This window comes from Aplidium turbinatum, chromosome 2, assembly GCF_918807975.1.
Source record: "Aplidium turbinatum chromosome 2, kaAplTurb1.1, whole genome shotgun sequence".
Classification (NCBI taxonomy): Eukaryota; Metazoa; Chordata; class Ascidiacea; order Aplousobranchia; family Polyclinidae; genus Aplidium; species Aplidium turbinatum.
In genome coordinates, this window is record NC_137473.1 from 5822670 (window position 1) to 5838928 (window position 16259).

The 16259-nt window shown below is 36.9% G+C and overlaps 1 protein-coding gene across 1 annotated transcript; it reads right to left on the reverse strand.

Annotated features, from left to right (window-relative positions):
• Positions 1-352: 352 nt before the first annotated feature.
• On the reverse strand, positions 353-7985 carry LOC145764787 (uncharacterized). Its single transcript, XM_082576462.1, has 9 exons — positions 7794-7985; positions 7502-7586; positions 7099-7234; positions 6109-6298; positions 5005-5145; positions 4546-4645; positions 3908-3973; positions 2106-2198; positions 353-1106 (listed from the first exon to the last, which is right to left on the reverse strand). Exons 1-9 carry the CDS (start codon positions 7949-7951, stop codon positions 942-944), a joined length of 1134 nt encoding a protein of 377 aa, XP_082432588.1. The 5' UTR covers positions 7952-7985; the 3' UTR covers positions 353-941.
• Positions 7986-16259: the final 8274 nt, after the last annotated feature.

The window sequence follows — 16259 nt, forward strand, 5'->3', positions numbered from 1 at the left end:
TGGAGGCAGAGTGTGAAGGCAATTGCGGCACTTTGAGGTGAATCCGGCCACCCTCGGTAACAGGGACATCACCGGATTAAAACTGGACTACTGCTACTACTACTGAAATTAAATGAAGAATAAAAGTTATAAAAAAAATCTGGCAACACTGAAACCGGAGTCGGCCAGTTATAAATTTTGAGGAGTCGGAGTCGAATATTTTTCGCTCGATTCCACAGCTCTGCTTCGCACTCAAAACTTCATGGTAGTAGCGTTGAACTTTATGTCTCATTAATCCATCACTTGCCTGCCGCTGTAGAGCGCAATAATAAAATCAAATGGTCAACTATTCCAACAAAACCACGACTCCGGTATTGAAAATATATTTTTTTATAAAAATACAAGTTGAAAATATCAAAGTTATTTTGTAGACAAAAACTATAGCCTATATATAAAACCACAATAAAGCCACAAGACGAACGACAAACAAACATAATGTACCGTGTAATACTGCAATCAAGCCAAACCAACAAAGTTAATGATTTGATCAAATCTGAACACCAGGATTGCGTAAAATCTTGCGGACAAAATCCTACACCAATATTTCTAAGCGTCGCCATCGAAAGCGCCAACATTTTTCCAGCTCACAGCCCTGGCAAAACTGCTTTGGCTGGAACCGGTGTGTTAAATTACCCAAGGATGGCTTTCAATGCACATTACTGGGCAATCAATGAACAAAACCATCAACAATCGTGTCTCATTTCAATTTTAAAAGTTTAAAGTTACTGTGAAGTTCGTGCAGCACTGAAGAAAATGATCTTTGAAAACAAAACTAAAACACAACTTGGCTTACTTCATCCTCACAGCCACAAGATAAACTTTACAGTCACAGCGCAAAGCCCTGTCGTTACAACAGAGTAAAAATGGGGCACCTTGAGCATTGAGCAATCAACTGCCGCTAGTTAGTCCCGTTTGGTTGGAGCATTCGAGATGAAGTAGAGATGCTTCCCAGCGACGGCTGATATCATTGTGACGTCATTATGAGCGTGGTGATGATGAGATAGACGATGCTGATCGTGGTCGACGCTGTAGACACCGGAGGGAAGGTTGCTGATCATGCCTGACGTCTGTTGAATGACAACATATTATGACGTGTGAAGGTAAAGTGATCATGTATATTGTTATTACCCAGATAGCAAATCCAGTCATTTTTCCGTTGATTCGATGTCTGCAGACGTCGAATCAACGGAAAAATGACCGAATTCGCTGGCCAGTCGTTTAATCATAAGATAAAACTTGTCAAATCTACTGTTTGAAATATAAGATTCTCAGTGGCTTGCCTAATTTGAGTACAAACCGTTTCATAAAAGGACTTCCCTCAGCCAGACAGTAGCCTCACTCAGTAACTTACGACAGTGGCGTCTCAATCGTTTTGTTTTTCTAACAGTGAATTTGAACTTCACAAATCACACAATGGTCTTGAATATACTTGCGGCTTACAAACTTGATTCCATTGTCAAGTTTTCAGTCACACGAGGTGAAAAAGAAAACAATTACTTGCTCGGTTGAAGTCTGATCGTCAGATCACAAACACTAAGCAGAACGGTCACAAACGCAACGATTCAAATAAACCGTTCTCTGATATAAATTTGTTCAAAGGGCAATTTTAGTTCATAATGAAGTACCTTATAGAACCTAAATTACTATGAATCCAAAGCTGTGAGCTAAAACTCAAAGCAAAAAGAACAGCGAGTTCACAAGCAGGGTACAGTGGCTTAATTTTGGGAAGAGAGTTTTCAAAACTGATTGCTACCTTGAACAACCAAAAAAAATCACCGCTTGTTGCACAAAGCTGAAACCGAATAAAAGTCATAGAACTTGAACTTGTGAAATATTCAGTCATCGACATCTCGAACTTACAAATGCTGTGTGAACTTAAATGTATATCCATTGGGTCCACACCTCTGTTGTAAGGTATAACCATATGGATAGACTACACTCAAGAGGACGCATTCAATACAATTGAATAGTAAATTTGTTGGCGTACTAAAACAGTGTTAACCGTTATATACAGCTCATTTTATAAAATAAAGTATTCATAACCGTTTCAATAGCATAGTCCTCACCGCTAGTGTCGTTTTATCAACGATGCGTATCATGTTGTTATCCGATCCGCCGCTAAGTATGTGCTCCTTCCCCAGCCATTGGCCGCAGTATAGCTGCAAGGTATGTGATAGTAATGTTAGGTTTGATAGTACTTTGTAAACGTAAAGGTGGTCTCCTACTTGATTCAAGTGTCGGGTACGGTATGAGGTTCTCATTGTACTAAGCCTTCAGCACTAAGGAGAGTAGGGTGGCCTGCAGCAATTATGCCCACCCAATTTATTACACCCTAGGTAGAGGTGAGCGGTGTTTTCAACAACCAGCTGAAGCCGGGAGTCGAACTAGGTTTGCATAATTGGAAAGCCAACGCCTTATTCATTGCGCCATCCCACAGTTTTTGTACAGGCAGCAGCGTTAAAAGGGAAGCGTTGTTTTTACCGTCTACAGAGGCTTTCTCATATTGGTACAGTAGTGTCATAGGTGAATGCATCTGTAAGATGTTGACATGTAGTGTTCAATGTATAACTACAATACCAGTAGCAACTTGGAAATCTCTGGTAAACTACGACCATGTCAGGATTCAAACCCACGTCCACTAACAGCGATGGCCGCAACCACTGCACTGAGACAATGAGTGAGGAGCAATGAAATCAAACTACAATGCAGAAGCATGAGACTTATATCATTGAGAACGGTAAGATATGAAGAACACCAAAAAAGACTCATGAGAAGACTGTCGGATGAAGAAAGATATCCATCATCTGGACGAGGATAGCAAAAAATAAAACTGTGAATAGATTTGAAGAAGTTTTTTGCTTGCTGTAAAGGTATGACCGTTTGAGAATGAACGCTGAATGTACGCAAGCTTACGTAGGCTGACGTTGAATGTACTCAAGCTTACGTAGGCGATTGCAGGGAAAGCAAGAGTTTCGGTATATGAAAGTTTGTACAATGAAAGCGAGCGCTTACAATTTTGCACTTCCAAACTAAAAATTTAACAAAAGATTTGGTTTTCCAAGATATGCTGCAAAATACACTCTATTTAAAATAGCGCTGCATAGTAATAAAAAACACAAAACATAGGTTCCATGCAACGCAATAGCAAAGGAAATTTGATTTCTGGTTTAAAAATTTTGTTTTTTCTTCAGCTGGTATTTGCTGTCTACAATTGCTCTGTTTTAGGTCGTTTTAATGGCACTTTTTATCATCTAATAACGGTAGTGGAACAAAAGTATTTATACAACAACATTATCACAAAAATAGTTGAAATAAACGATATGATAAGTTTTGTTGCACAATCTCAAAAGAAGGAGTTCAAGTACCGCCTTCATAAATAACAAAATTCTTTGTCGAGTTCATTGAGGTAAAAGAACGGTCAATTGAGACAAAGGCCAGTGTGGATGTTCAAAAGGAAAAGGCAGCCAGCATAAATAATGGAGGATCAGATAATAGCTTCACTCGTCAAAGAAAACAATAGATTTTGTCTCAAAATAAACAAACAAACCAGACAGGATTGAAAGCCAATCATTTAGTGTAAAACAGAGTGTGTGTAGATTTGTGGAAGAAAGGTTAGATGGAAGTATAGATAGCATTTACATTTATTCGATATCTATTGACATTAAATCAACCAGACAGACTGGATTTGACTTTCATTAGCGGCAAAGTAGCATCGATTGGGCTAACGATAAAACAAAGTGTATATATTGTCCGCGTGGTTGGGGATAAACGACCCAGACAGCAAAATCCGTCATTTTTATACGGATTCAACGCCTGCAACTCAACCAAGAGACTTCTAGCAAGCATCATTTGATGCTTCGTTACTTACCAGAGAGTCACCACTAAAGTCAGGAGGGATGGTTTTGATCCGGTTCCCACTTTTGTAGTCCCAGACCTGCAAGAGAATACAATTTGGCTGATTTTAATGCTGCATCTAGGTTTATGGCTGGTAGTTGAAAGTTAAAACTAAGCAAACTGGAAAGTAAGAAATCTATCTTCGTGTCCAGCTTCAAGCATGTCAAGGGTCTAACGAAGACAATGTTCGAAAGAACGTCGATAAAATGTTCTCAACACTGCAAGCTGTTTTTGAGTTACATGTCAGGGAAACACGGTATATACAATTATGCATTGCTTCAACAGTTGCATGCATCATCTCTCGAAAACCCACATGCAGTCTCTGCATCAAATTCAGTTACTATCTCTAATAACCACTACACTACAGCCTGTTTCACCTTTACTGGAGATCATCAGAAGGTCCTTATTCAAATACTCTGCAAATTGCTTTACACGACTTAAAACAATGGTCCAGCAGAAAAGCATTAACCTCTTAAGTTTGTAATGACAAGTTTCTTTACTATTTTATTCGTTCATTGCCTAAACATCTGAGCTGACGACTAGTTTGACCTCTGACGTTACAATGTAGCAGAGAAAAACAAGACTTTTAACTTATAACTTGTTGATAGATACTTGTAAAACATCGTGCTTTCTCCAAGACGCTGTTAGTATGTGGCCGTGCTTAGCGTCGAAGTCTATACCTTCACCACATATATGAGGACCATATATCCTTCTGTAATAGAGAAAGACATAAAATTACCACTAAGTTACAAAATCAAAACTTTTGCCACTTGACAAACAATGATTGTATGTGTAAATGTTGGTCTAGACGTAAAGTGATAGCAAAATGATCGCATGTATAATTGTATAGAAATGAAAGTGTTTCTATTTTTGTCCTCGATTTTAAGAGCATAATTTGAGTTGAAAATCTATATTATGCAGTTATGCAGAACAAGTTTTTATGACGTGGTTCGAATGAGTTCAACCGAATGACGCCTTGGAGATAATGATGCACATCCGAAAAACTGCACAGTTTTTCTAATATGCTAAATACCGTGCTATTGCTTGGTTCCCCCTCTACTAAATTTGTACCTGATAGAATGCTCCTCCCGCTGATCCCAGATCTGCAAGGTGTCGTCCCAGCCTCCGGAGAAGAAGATGTTGTCTTCCATTGGATGGTGCTTCAGTGCACATATACGGAATCTATGGCCATCCATCACGAAACGATTTGGACTAAAATATATTGTTTATTACATTCAATATCATTCAACATCGATCAATGACACTCTGGGTTGGAGTTATGGAAAAAAATATCAGGCAGTGGCGACTGTCACAATCAATAAACTGAATATCACCTGGCCAAAACAGCCAACTCCGAGCAAAAACACCAAGCTCTAATCAATGAAAAGTTTTGAAAATCTAAGTAAGTTTCTTGGGAGACTTATTAACAAAACAAAGCGTTGAAACATACAGAGTTCGTTTCAGTGGTCATACCTAGTTTAGACACATCACTATTTTCCGGAAATATTCCAATGCTTGACATATTGCAGCCATAACCACAAAGAACGCGAAAAGTTATATCTCAACCTCAACTAATAAATCAACCGTTTTATGCATTGATTCGACGCATGAGATGTTGAAATAAACTGATTAACTGGCTTGGATGTCGGTTTAATGAAAAACTGGTCAGGACTTGATTACAAAACTGCAATTAAAAAATCTCACAACAGAGATATATATGTGAAGAAAGGCGTTCTTCCCGGCTATCAGCACAAGGCTGATTACTCACTAGCACAGCGAGCTGCAGTGACGCTTCGCTAACCAGAACGGTGTAGCTTCCACGCCAGCCATTGAGACCTCCAATTAAACGTTTAAGTTATTTTGGCAGCCGATTGTAGCATCGAATAGACAGCGATAGACACGTGTTTCGCCCATGAGGCTGAGCTCATCAGTATCGCACCGTATTCTTGCCACTTGAGTAATCGACCGCCGCTTTACCAGTCAGTTTAACTCTTATCTTTGTGGAAAGAAAGAGCCAACAAAACCAGCAGGTGCCAGGGGTAGGTCAATGTGAAGAAAGGCGTTCTTCCCGGCTATCAGCACAAGGCTGATTACTCACTAGCACAGCGAGCTGCAGTGACGCTTCGCTAACCTATAACGCTAACGCTAAATATAACTGTTGAATGAAAATGTTACCTCGGTGCACAGGTGTTTATCTTTGTTCCTGTTTCGATGTCATAAACACAGATCTCCTCCGATCCTCCTCCAACTATGAGGTGAGACACAGTCGGCGCAAGAGATGACGTAAGCAGCTGGATAGACTCGTGTGAAGTTTGGAGAGCAGTCCCAGTGGCGATGTGCCAATACTTTATCAGTCCACTGGCGTCTGTACAAATTTAACATATGATTAGATTGGTAGCATTCATTCTGTACACTGAAAGTTTCATAGACAGAAGGCCCAAGACTCCCGTTTTGAGCCTGATCCAAGCCATGAACCGGATTCCTTTTAGACCATTTGAGGCCAGACCACGACCATAACTACACTGTGTTTAAAAGTGATTGCTTACAGGTCTGACAATTTAACTCATGATGAAACAATATTTTGTTTACTCCGAGTTCGGCAACTGTGGGTCCAGGACCTGTTTGAAGACAAACGTTTTAAACTACGGCCAACGGTCTTTCTTAATACCTTTTGAGGTCACACAATCACATTTTTAGAAAAAGCAATGAGGAAGTTTCCAAAAACAGTTTACGTTTCCGAATTTAGGCAGTTCATGACCACGCCATGGGCAGCCCGGTTTGGCGATGACTGCCCACAGACATGACACCAGGGTTTTTTAGAACAAGTGTTGAAGTGTCGTTACTAACTGGCTAGAACAAGCATTACTATAGTATCAATGGTAGTGAGCATAATTTGACAAAATGATAAATCTAAGAATGCCATTTCACTGTGTATTCCATATGTTATGTCCCCTTTGTTAGGGCAAGTTCTGTGTAGTCTACAGAAGTTAAGCTTCATCTTTTGCATTGGTTTCACTTTCACTCTTTTACAAATTTTGATTAAAATTTTATAGACCTAGAGTTGTGTAGCTCTGAATTGGTAAGTGAAATAAACTGTTATGCAGTTTATGTACAGTCTATATTTACGTCATTGAAACATCTATCAAATAAGATTGAAATATCTACATGTAGCAACCAGCAATTCTCCACGATTTGATAACTCAGCAGGAATGAAATGCAGAGAAGTTGCCGGCAAACGATCTGCTTTTGTGTCTTCATCCGATAGATGATAAATGCAATGGCCAGTGGAGCCACGATATACCTTGAACATAGAAAGTTGGCATGAAAACTCAGCAGATAGTAGTTATTGTCTATCTTTAGTAATGTATGGTAAGTTTTGCTTTAAATCTCATAGCAAAGCATACTATATTGACCCAACTGTAAAATGATACACAGCTATTTTAGTAGCAAACCCTTTTTCATATCTTGTTATTCAAAACACAGCCTATTCAATTATATAAATTTTAATTTGTTCAATATCACATTTTCACAGCAAAATAAGATTTTTAAGATAACTGCAAATATTGACCTTAATATCGCCGTTAGACAGACCAATAGCAAGTTTTTCCCCAGTTTCTGAAAACCGACAGCACATCGCGTCACAGTTTAACTCTCTGCAATGAAAAAGAACTTGAAACTAATTTTCAAAAATGGTGAATCCATTTCATTGTAAGTTCAAATTATTTCTAAGTCTTAGATCAAGGACTATAATGTGCTGGAGTTAAAGTTGAATAGCAGTTTTGCATGAAAAGGTCATTGCATTGACAAGACCTGTTGATAATGCAGAGCGGCAGAACAGCAGATTCTCAAAACACACTTACACTGTCTTAAGAACTTTTATATCTCCTTCAATGGTAAGGGAAGGTTTTTCAACTTTTTCATGCATTTCTGTAATTAGACCACCTTTAACATGATGTCCATCGCCATGATCAGGAGGCTCATTGGGGGAAACAAATGCTGGAGTTGTCAAACTAGCCATTTTACACAATAACTTTAAAGTAAACACATATATTATACCTGCATAAAAATTGTATATATAGTCTGCTAAGGCAGACATCGCCAAAATGTAATGTGCACAACTGCACATTAATAGAAAAATTGTCGCACCACTCGGCATGTGACAACTCAGCCAGTGCTTCAATTCAGCAATTGCATTTTAGCTCCTGTTGAAGTTAACAAATGAAATTTCCAGTTAGGGTCAGACTTGCTTGGACATCTCTTGCTAAATTGACTTTGCTGACTTGCGACATGCCCAGCTTCGGCTTGCTCAGTTTCATCATTTTCCAACTTCAGTCACTTGCTGAAATGTTGCTAGCTAAGTTGTCACATGCTCAGTTGTCACTTGCTCAGTTCACAAGCGGTGACTTGTAAAACATAAAGGCCTAATACTACAAAAAGTGTTTAATGCCAAGCAAAAAGTCAAGCAAAGCCAATTACATCAAATATGTATAGTTACTACTTTCTAAAATCTCTACAGCCTGTTTTATCCTAAACGTGGGATCATTAAAGGGTCCTTATTCAAAGGGAATCAAATTGTTCTATTTTTATTCAAATTGGTCCTTATTCAGATGGAATGAAATTGTTCTCCTGTATTTAAATAACGACCTTCTGAACCCTTTTAGGGTGAAACAGGCTGTAGTGATATTAGAAATTTAACAACTATATTTGATGCAGTAGTTTAAGTTTTTTTTTATACCATATATTACATTATAAAAACACTACCGGTAGGCTATCATACAACAGCAATAAATTATTTTTGCAAGCAAATCATGTACTTTTAAAAAATTAAACTATTATTTATATATTACATTTCGCTGTCCAGAGTTTGAAATCAAAAATTAAATCAATTCTCATTGGCTTAATAAATCACTCTTAGAAACCATCTTCTCAAAATTTCAAGACAACTTTCCACTTTCATTTTACTATGCTGAAGAGATCGGAAGATTGAAACACTGGCCACTGTGCGTAGTTACTTTCATCTTCTGGGATACTATTACAGTTAAAAGTTCTACTTCCAGTAGATAGTGTAGAACAGAATGCAGATCATTATCTTAAACACTGGTGCGGAATCTTGCTTATTTGGTGTTTCATTTCATCATAAAATACCACTTGATTTTCCTGTTTTCTGTTTTTTTAAATTTACGCTCTGTTATGACAAGCAAGTTATCTCCTTGTGGTGGTCAGAAATAAAAAAATGAATTGATCTGAAAACTGTGTTTTCATCTTATAAATTGATAATGTACACTTCTCAACCAAAAGCTTCTTGCAAAAACTATGGTAAGGTCAAAGAATCAAAGATGCTTGTCTGCAACAAGGCAACAAATATGTTGCTTGATGCAAAATTCAATAATTGTTTTCTTGTATAGTGGCCTATTGTAGCAAGAAGTAAATAAAAACTTAATTTATAGCCTTAAGCATGTCATCGCATGTTTCATTGTCAAAATAGAAATTATATAATACCGGTAATAAAGAACAAACAATGTACGATGATAACAAAACAAGACTAAAGCCAACATAAGAAAATCTTGGCAAAGTTGCAATAATTTTGAATGTTGCCAAACAGTTATAAATGAACAAAATTAGTTTAGTATGGCACCGAACATAGCATTAAAAGCAAAAAACTTGCAGTTAATACAATTTGTCTTACACTTCTACATGAACAGAATCTGTTGAGTATAGGCTATCTGTCATTTTTTGAAGTTAAGCAAATACAATACAATGAACAGACAACTAAAATAAACAAATGCATGAAAAATATGTAGCGCATAAATATATATAGGCCTACTACAAAATTTTTATACAAGAATCAGCTGTTTCCTGTTTACGACAAGTACAACAGTCAGCACAAATTTAGTAAGACCTGCAAGTCATGAGTGAAATCCAAAAGTTCAGTTCATTAGTTTTTATTTCTGACCATCACAGCAAAAACAATACACGTCAACATAGCAAAGGTCGAGAAAAGGGCAGAAGCAACAAAACATGAACGTTAAAACGTGCTTGTGACCAAAGCAAGTTAGGCTATTAAATTGAAAGAAATTTGGCACGGTCACAACACCTTCAGAAAAATTTAAAATAGAAAGGGAAATAAAAAAAGAAAATGTTACAAACAAAAATAAAAAAACAACAACATATACTTAGGCAATAGCTTTATTAGCCCATATATATAGCTTTAGCTGATATTTTCAAGATTTGTATAAATAGACACTTGCTATGAAGATCGGCCGACAGCCATAGTGCATTATCACGAGTGCTGATGGTCATGGGGAGAACACATTTTGATGTGTTTAGCTCATAGCAAAGAAGAGTAAGGCAGGCAAAAAAATCCTCACAAAGAAATCCTACCAAGGGCAAAACTATTTCAAGCATGAACTGCTGCGTTTCAAGGTCTAAAATAAACTGCTTTCACGTAATCCAAATAATTATCAGTCGCGGTTTTAAAAAAATTTAAACAAACAAATGCTTTTTGAGTTTGCTGTGATGGTCAGATATAAAAACAACTAAACTAGTGCAGCAGATAGGCTATATTTAGGATAATAGCACATGCGAAAAGAAATAATCAATCAATCACTGGTTTATTTTTTTCTTAAATTATCACGACAAATACAATGGTACATTACATAGAAGTGAGAGAGGTAGGAAGCAAAAGACCTTATGAGGTCACCAAGTCAGCTTCCACCCCGGCGGCAGTATTTTACAAAAAAATATTACCAATGAAAATTATACTGAAAACACTTACAGAAAATAATGAAACGTTGAATAAGGTTACAATCGCAATGTGGCGGTTAGTAAATGCAAGCCAAAACATGAGAAGATTGTATATGAACATGACATAAAAAACAAAAACAGAGAATCAAACAAAACACAAATTAGATCCCAAAAGCTGTCAGACATGTCAGATCAATTCCACTGAAGAATACACAATGGAGTTGCATTTAGCAAGAGTAACAACTGACCAAGTAGGCTACGTTTGATATTGCTTTTTGAATAAAAAGGGAGACAAACATTTAAGGCTGTGGCTATATTTACACTATATAGTGTAATAATAGCCTGAATAGTGTTGCCAGATAAGGAATTCTGCCCTAATTTGAGAAAAGTTCAAAGCTGTTGAAAACAAAAACTTGTATTTTGGAAATTTTTTTTAGTCCTGGGAAGATCAAAATCCTAATCTTATTCCTAACTCTAACCCTTAACTTAACCTTTCCTAACTTTAATGCTAACTCTGGCAACACCAGATTGTGGAAAAATAGCCACTTCCAACATTTAATTTCTAAATAATTGTTGAAGAATTGCCTCGAAGGCTAATTTAGTAAATTTTCAGTTAACATACCATGCAGTCATGCAAGATAAAATGTGCACAAATATTTGGAATAAAATTGATTGAGACTCAAAACTCCTTATTGTTTGCTTCTAGTCAACACTCTCAAACATAAACAAGGCAATCTATGGTTACCTAGTTACAAGAATAAGCGACTGGTGCGCTAACTTGAGAAAATCTTCAAATTTGCCGAAAGCTTATTCATGCGTTGCATAAGCAAGATATATGAAGGTCCCGTAGGCTTTTGTAAAAAAGAAACATTTTATTATTATTATTATTATTTATTTGCGTCAGACAAAGTTGTCCATATCCACAACAAAAACAACAAAATAATACACAAACTGCAAATGTCACAGAGAGCCACTTTGGATGCCGTCGGTTTAAAAGCTCGCTAAATGGGCTATCTACTGTTACAAATTTATATACAATGAGCGTTGGAAGAATTGAAAGTATTCAGAACGATAAAAACAATCAGATGACATCAGGTCTGATATAAAGCGATTTGAGGAGTGAATGCAACGGTTGATAAACGAAAACATGTTTTTCCTCATTAAAGCATCAAACGTTGTTATATTATACATTACTTGATATTCACGGGCACTGACATAACGAGGCAAGTTGTGCAATATTCTAAAAGAATCATTGTAAGCAACACGTAGCCTAATCGTTTTATACTAGAAGATCTAAACTTGTTCCACAACTGGGATGCGTAAAAGGACATACAATAAGAGCGAAATACAATGTTTTTTACAGCGAGTGAGCATTTAGCGAAATGAGATTCTGCATTGTTTGCAGCACAGTACTGAGAGCGTACCTGCCTTGAAATATCTTTTTCATCTGAGAGAGAACTCTCAATAAATACACCCAGGTATTTTACAGAGTCTGTGAACACAATTTCAGATTTTCCTAGATGTAGCAGAGGAGCACGTGAAAGATAAAAGTTTTTTGGCGAAAATAACATACCAAATGACTTTTTAGAATTGAAAGTAATTTCATGCTCAACAGCATACTTGTGGCAAACATTTATCACATTACTTGTGGCAAACATTTAACATTTATCACATCAAAATTCAGCTTTTATTGATTTTTTAAACTATTAGAACAACAAACCTTTGATAAAGAGTTCGCTTTGTAGCCTAGCGCAGACATGCAATATATTGCAAATGTAAAGTAATTCTTGGTGACGACACAAGTGTGTGTCGAAAACGTTTGAAAGTTTATTTTAATTGTGTTGTATTTTTTTTGTACAGTATGATATTGATCACAATAAAAATGGCCATTGAAGTTGCATTGTTCTGTATGTTTATGGTAAAACTACAGAAGATTGAAAAGATAAAACAGCAACATGCTAGATGGACAATTGGACATGCATGATTACATTTACTCTGCTTCTTTGTTAATATATGGCTCTATTGAAACAAAATAAATTGACATGACTTGCTATCGGCTTATTTGTTTCCAAGTTAGCAATTCCGTTCAGTAAAAATAAAGCAAAAAAGAATTTTTTTAGGTTAAATTAAAATAGCCTTAGTAATATGTAAGTCTGCACCGAGTGAAAAATGCACTAAACTATGAAAAGCAATTCAAGCTTCTACAAGTATGCAAAACTGCCAGGATTAAGCTCTGCAAGAAGCTTTCCCAGTCCAAGGATAAAGATTCAATCAATCAATGTCCTGTTAAATCTATATAAAATCGCTCATTTTGTTGGTCCACGAAATGTAGCCTATGTGATCAGACGAGCGTGAATTTACACAGTAGCCTATGTAGAGTTGGTTGGTTGTGTAAAATCATGTGTATTTGAACTAGACAAAACATTATTTCATTCTCCAAGTATAAAAACTACGGATTGTAATCATAGAAACTCTGGTTAATGAGAGAATGCATACAGTTAAATCGCCCGCAGTAAGAAATATTGCCCGATCAGCTGATTGCTTGTCCTTAGTGAGGTAGACTGTACAGTTGCACGCTTCGCTGCTCACGCCAATTCCCGTTTTGAAAGCTCTGACAAAAGCAGGCGCAGAATGCTGATCAGACCGTAATGGGGCAAAATTTTATTGAAAATCGTTTTATGGTAGCATGTTAAACACAAAGAATGTGGAAAATCGCCAAGTCCGGTTTTTCCTTTACTATCCCTTTAAGTTGAAAGAAATTTGGCTCGGTCGCCAGTTAGCACATCTGTTTGCCCCGCCTTTCCCTAATTAGGCTACATAGGCCTACAAGCTAACAGGGCCTCTGAGAGAACTTCTGCGGCCTCTGAGAGAACTGAGAGAACTGGTGCGCTAACTTGAGAAAATCTTCAAATTTGCCGAAAGCTTATTCATGCGTTGCATAAGCAAGATATATGAAGGTCCCGTAGGCTTTTGTAAAAAAGAAACATTTTATTATTATTATTATTATTTATTTGCGTCAGACAAAGTTGTCCATATCCACAACAAAAACAACAAAATAATACACAAACTGCAAATGTCACAGAGAGCCACTTTGGATGCCTCTGAGACAGGCCTACAAGCTAACTACATAGGCCTACAAGCTAACTACATAGGCCTACAAGCTAACTACATAGGCCTACAAGCTGATTCCACCGACAGACCAATCAGATTGTAGTTTTAGGTGGGGGTCGCTTAAAGTTATTCCAATGCGATGTCCAGCCACACTGTCCCAGTGGTTGATTAAAACGTCTATCTTCGAATTTCGAAATTGTCTGTGACTGTGAGCATAGGGTTGCTTATTTTAAGCTTATAAATGTCATGTAAACAGTATTGCGCGTTTCACCGTCATTGTGTTTTATGAGCAGTGTTCTGTTTATGCAAGTTTTTGTTGGCAAAATAGGTCGGTGTGCCAACTCAATTTATAATAAATTGGCAAAATATTATAATTATATAAATTTAAAGAATTTTTCTGGTGGTAGGCCAATACGAAAATATTTAGCTTAGTACTGCAAAATGTTGTTAATCAACAATTCTTGCCATGCTGATAAGCAGTAGTCTAAGCACCGTAAGTGACAGTAAGTTGTCTAATAATCAAATAAAGACGGTTTAGAGACTCTCACAAAAAGGATGAAGAACCGATTCATTGCTTTTTTAAAGAGAACACTGTTCATGAGTTACGATAGAAACGTTTTTTCGGTGATTTTCACAAGCGTTTGTTTTATGGTGCCTGGTTTCTTTCTCCCTGTTATTGGAGCCTATTTTTGACTGATATGTTTGCAGGTCACTATTGTTGCCTGTATTGCGATGTGTCAAACAATTCCTTGTTTACTGAAACTGGTAATTGCAAGACATCTTTTGTGAAGCGAAGTGACGACACCACTTTTGCTTGGCGATGAATTTTCTGGTGAAACCACTCGCCTCACTGCAAGTGCGCAAAACAAGTGGCCTCGTTTATTAAGCATTGTTAAAGAAGTCAGAAGTGTTGTTAAAGGAGTTTGTTGTTAAAGGAGTTTGGCCTGGCAGTAGCGTTGTTCGACTAATTTTGTTGCTGTGGTATTCTAAGATAAATATTAACAACATGTAACGCTGGATACTGGGTACAAAATGCATTCTTTTCTAACATAAGAATCAATCTACCTAAAATTTTATTAGTGCGGCCCGCCACAGCTCTCCTTAGTGCTAAAGTGGCCCGCATGCAAAAAAGGTTGGTGACCCCTGTTCTAATTGAAACTACTTTCTGATAAAGCTTTGGTAGAGAGTTTGCTTTGTTGAACCATAGAGAAATAAAACATAGTAACTTTAGCGGGTTTAGCATACTTTATTTCACACAAAATATAACATAATTAAAATAAAATAAACTCAAACGTTTTCGACACGTACGTGTGTCCTCATCAGGAATTAAATCTGCAATACATAAAATGAAAAATCGTAAGATAAATTTGACTATGCACTGTAACTGTAACGACATTTATTTTAATTATGTTATATTTTGTGTGAAATAAAGTATGCTAAACCCGCTAAAGTTACTATGTTTTATTTTTCTAAATTACTTTCTGTAACTTAAATACAAATTAAATCAATACTGTAAAAGCTCGCGGGCCGCATGCGGCCCGCGGGCCTGTAGTTGGACCACGCTGTTATAGGTTATGTATCTGGAACAACAAGTCAAGCTCTCTACCAAGGCTCAAACATAACATCTTGTTAAAACATAATCAAATTAATCATCTGACCAGTCCTTACCTTTCTTTGTTAACTTTTGCATTCACCAAATGCCTACCGGTAGCAGAAGTGAACGAAGTCACTTTTTTTACTCCGCCTGCGCTCCTGCTCCGAAAGTATTCACTCCGGCTTCTGCTCGAAATTAATTTTGAAGTGAAATAAGCCTGAAACCACCTTTTTAAAATAGTTTTTTTTTAAACCCTGGTTTTTCTCAAACCTGCTTTTGCTACACTATGCCCCCCTCCCATGGACAGAAGAGTAACCAACTTTAATGATTTCATTTAGGATGCTTTTAACAAAACATTTGTGCACGTAAAGCATTAAATCACCACTTTTGGCCCCTAATTTGCTCGCAATGCATTCAATTACCTTTCCGGGCTTTTTTTCTACATTACGGGCCCTCCCCAGGTCTAAAGAATAACAACTTTTATGCTTGAATTTAGTCGTTTGGAAAGGTTTTAACCAAACATTTTTGTGCGTAAACTACAAAATTACAATTTCGGGCCCCCCAACAATCACAGTCCGGGGCCCTCAAGGGTACGCCGTACCCCCCTCTCATAGGCCTTGCAAGCTAATAAACAAGTTTTTAGCTGAGTAGGTTCAGAAAATAAGCACTGATTCTAAATTTAAATGAATGCCAAGATATGCTTCAAATTTTAAAAAATAAAAGTCTCTGAAACTCTTAACAGTAGAACTTCTATTGCACATAAAGAAATTGTTTCCACCCATGGATGAACTTTCTGTAGGCTACTTGGATCGCAATAAATAGCTCATGTAATTGTTAAAAAGTATAAATTTTCAATCCCAAACTTCCAGTCGTTAAA

What these genes read in the sequence shown, in the direction of transcription:
- LOC145764787 (XM_082576462.1), bottom strand. Translation starts at nt 7,951, where the DNA reads ATGGCTAGTTTGACAACTCCAGCATTTGTTTCCCCCAATGAGCCTCCT. An exon ending in TGTCTAACGGCGATATTAAG is followed by an intron (nt 7,235 to 7,501) that starts GTCAATATTTGC and finishes TCTATGTTCAAG; the next exon opens with GTATATCGTGGCTCCACTGG. An exon ending in TTGATAAAACGACACTAGCG is followed by an intron (nt 1,107 to 2,105) that starts GTGAGGACTATG and finishes GTCATTCAACAG; the next exon opens with ACGTCAGGCATGATCAGCAA.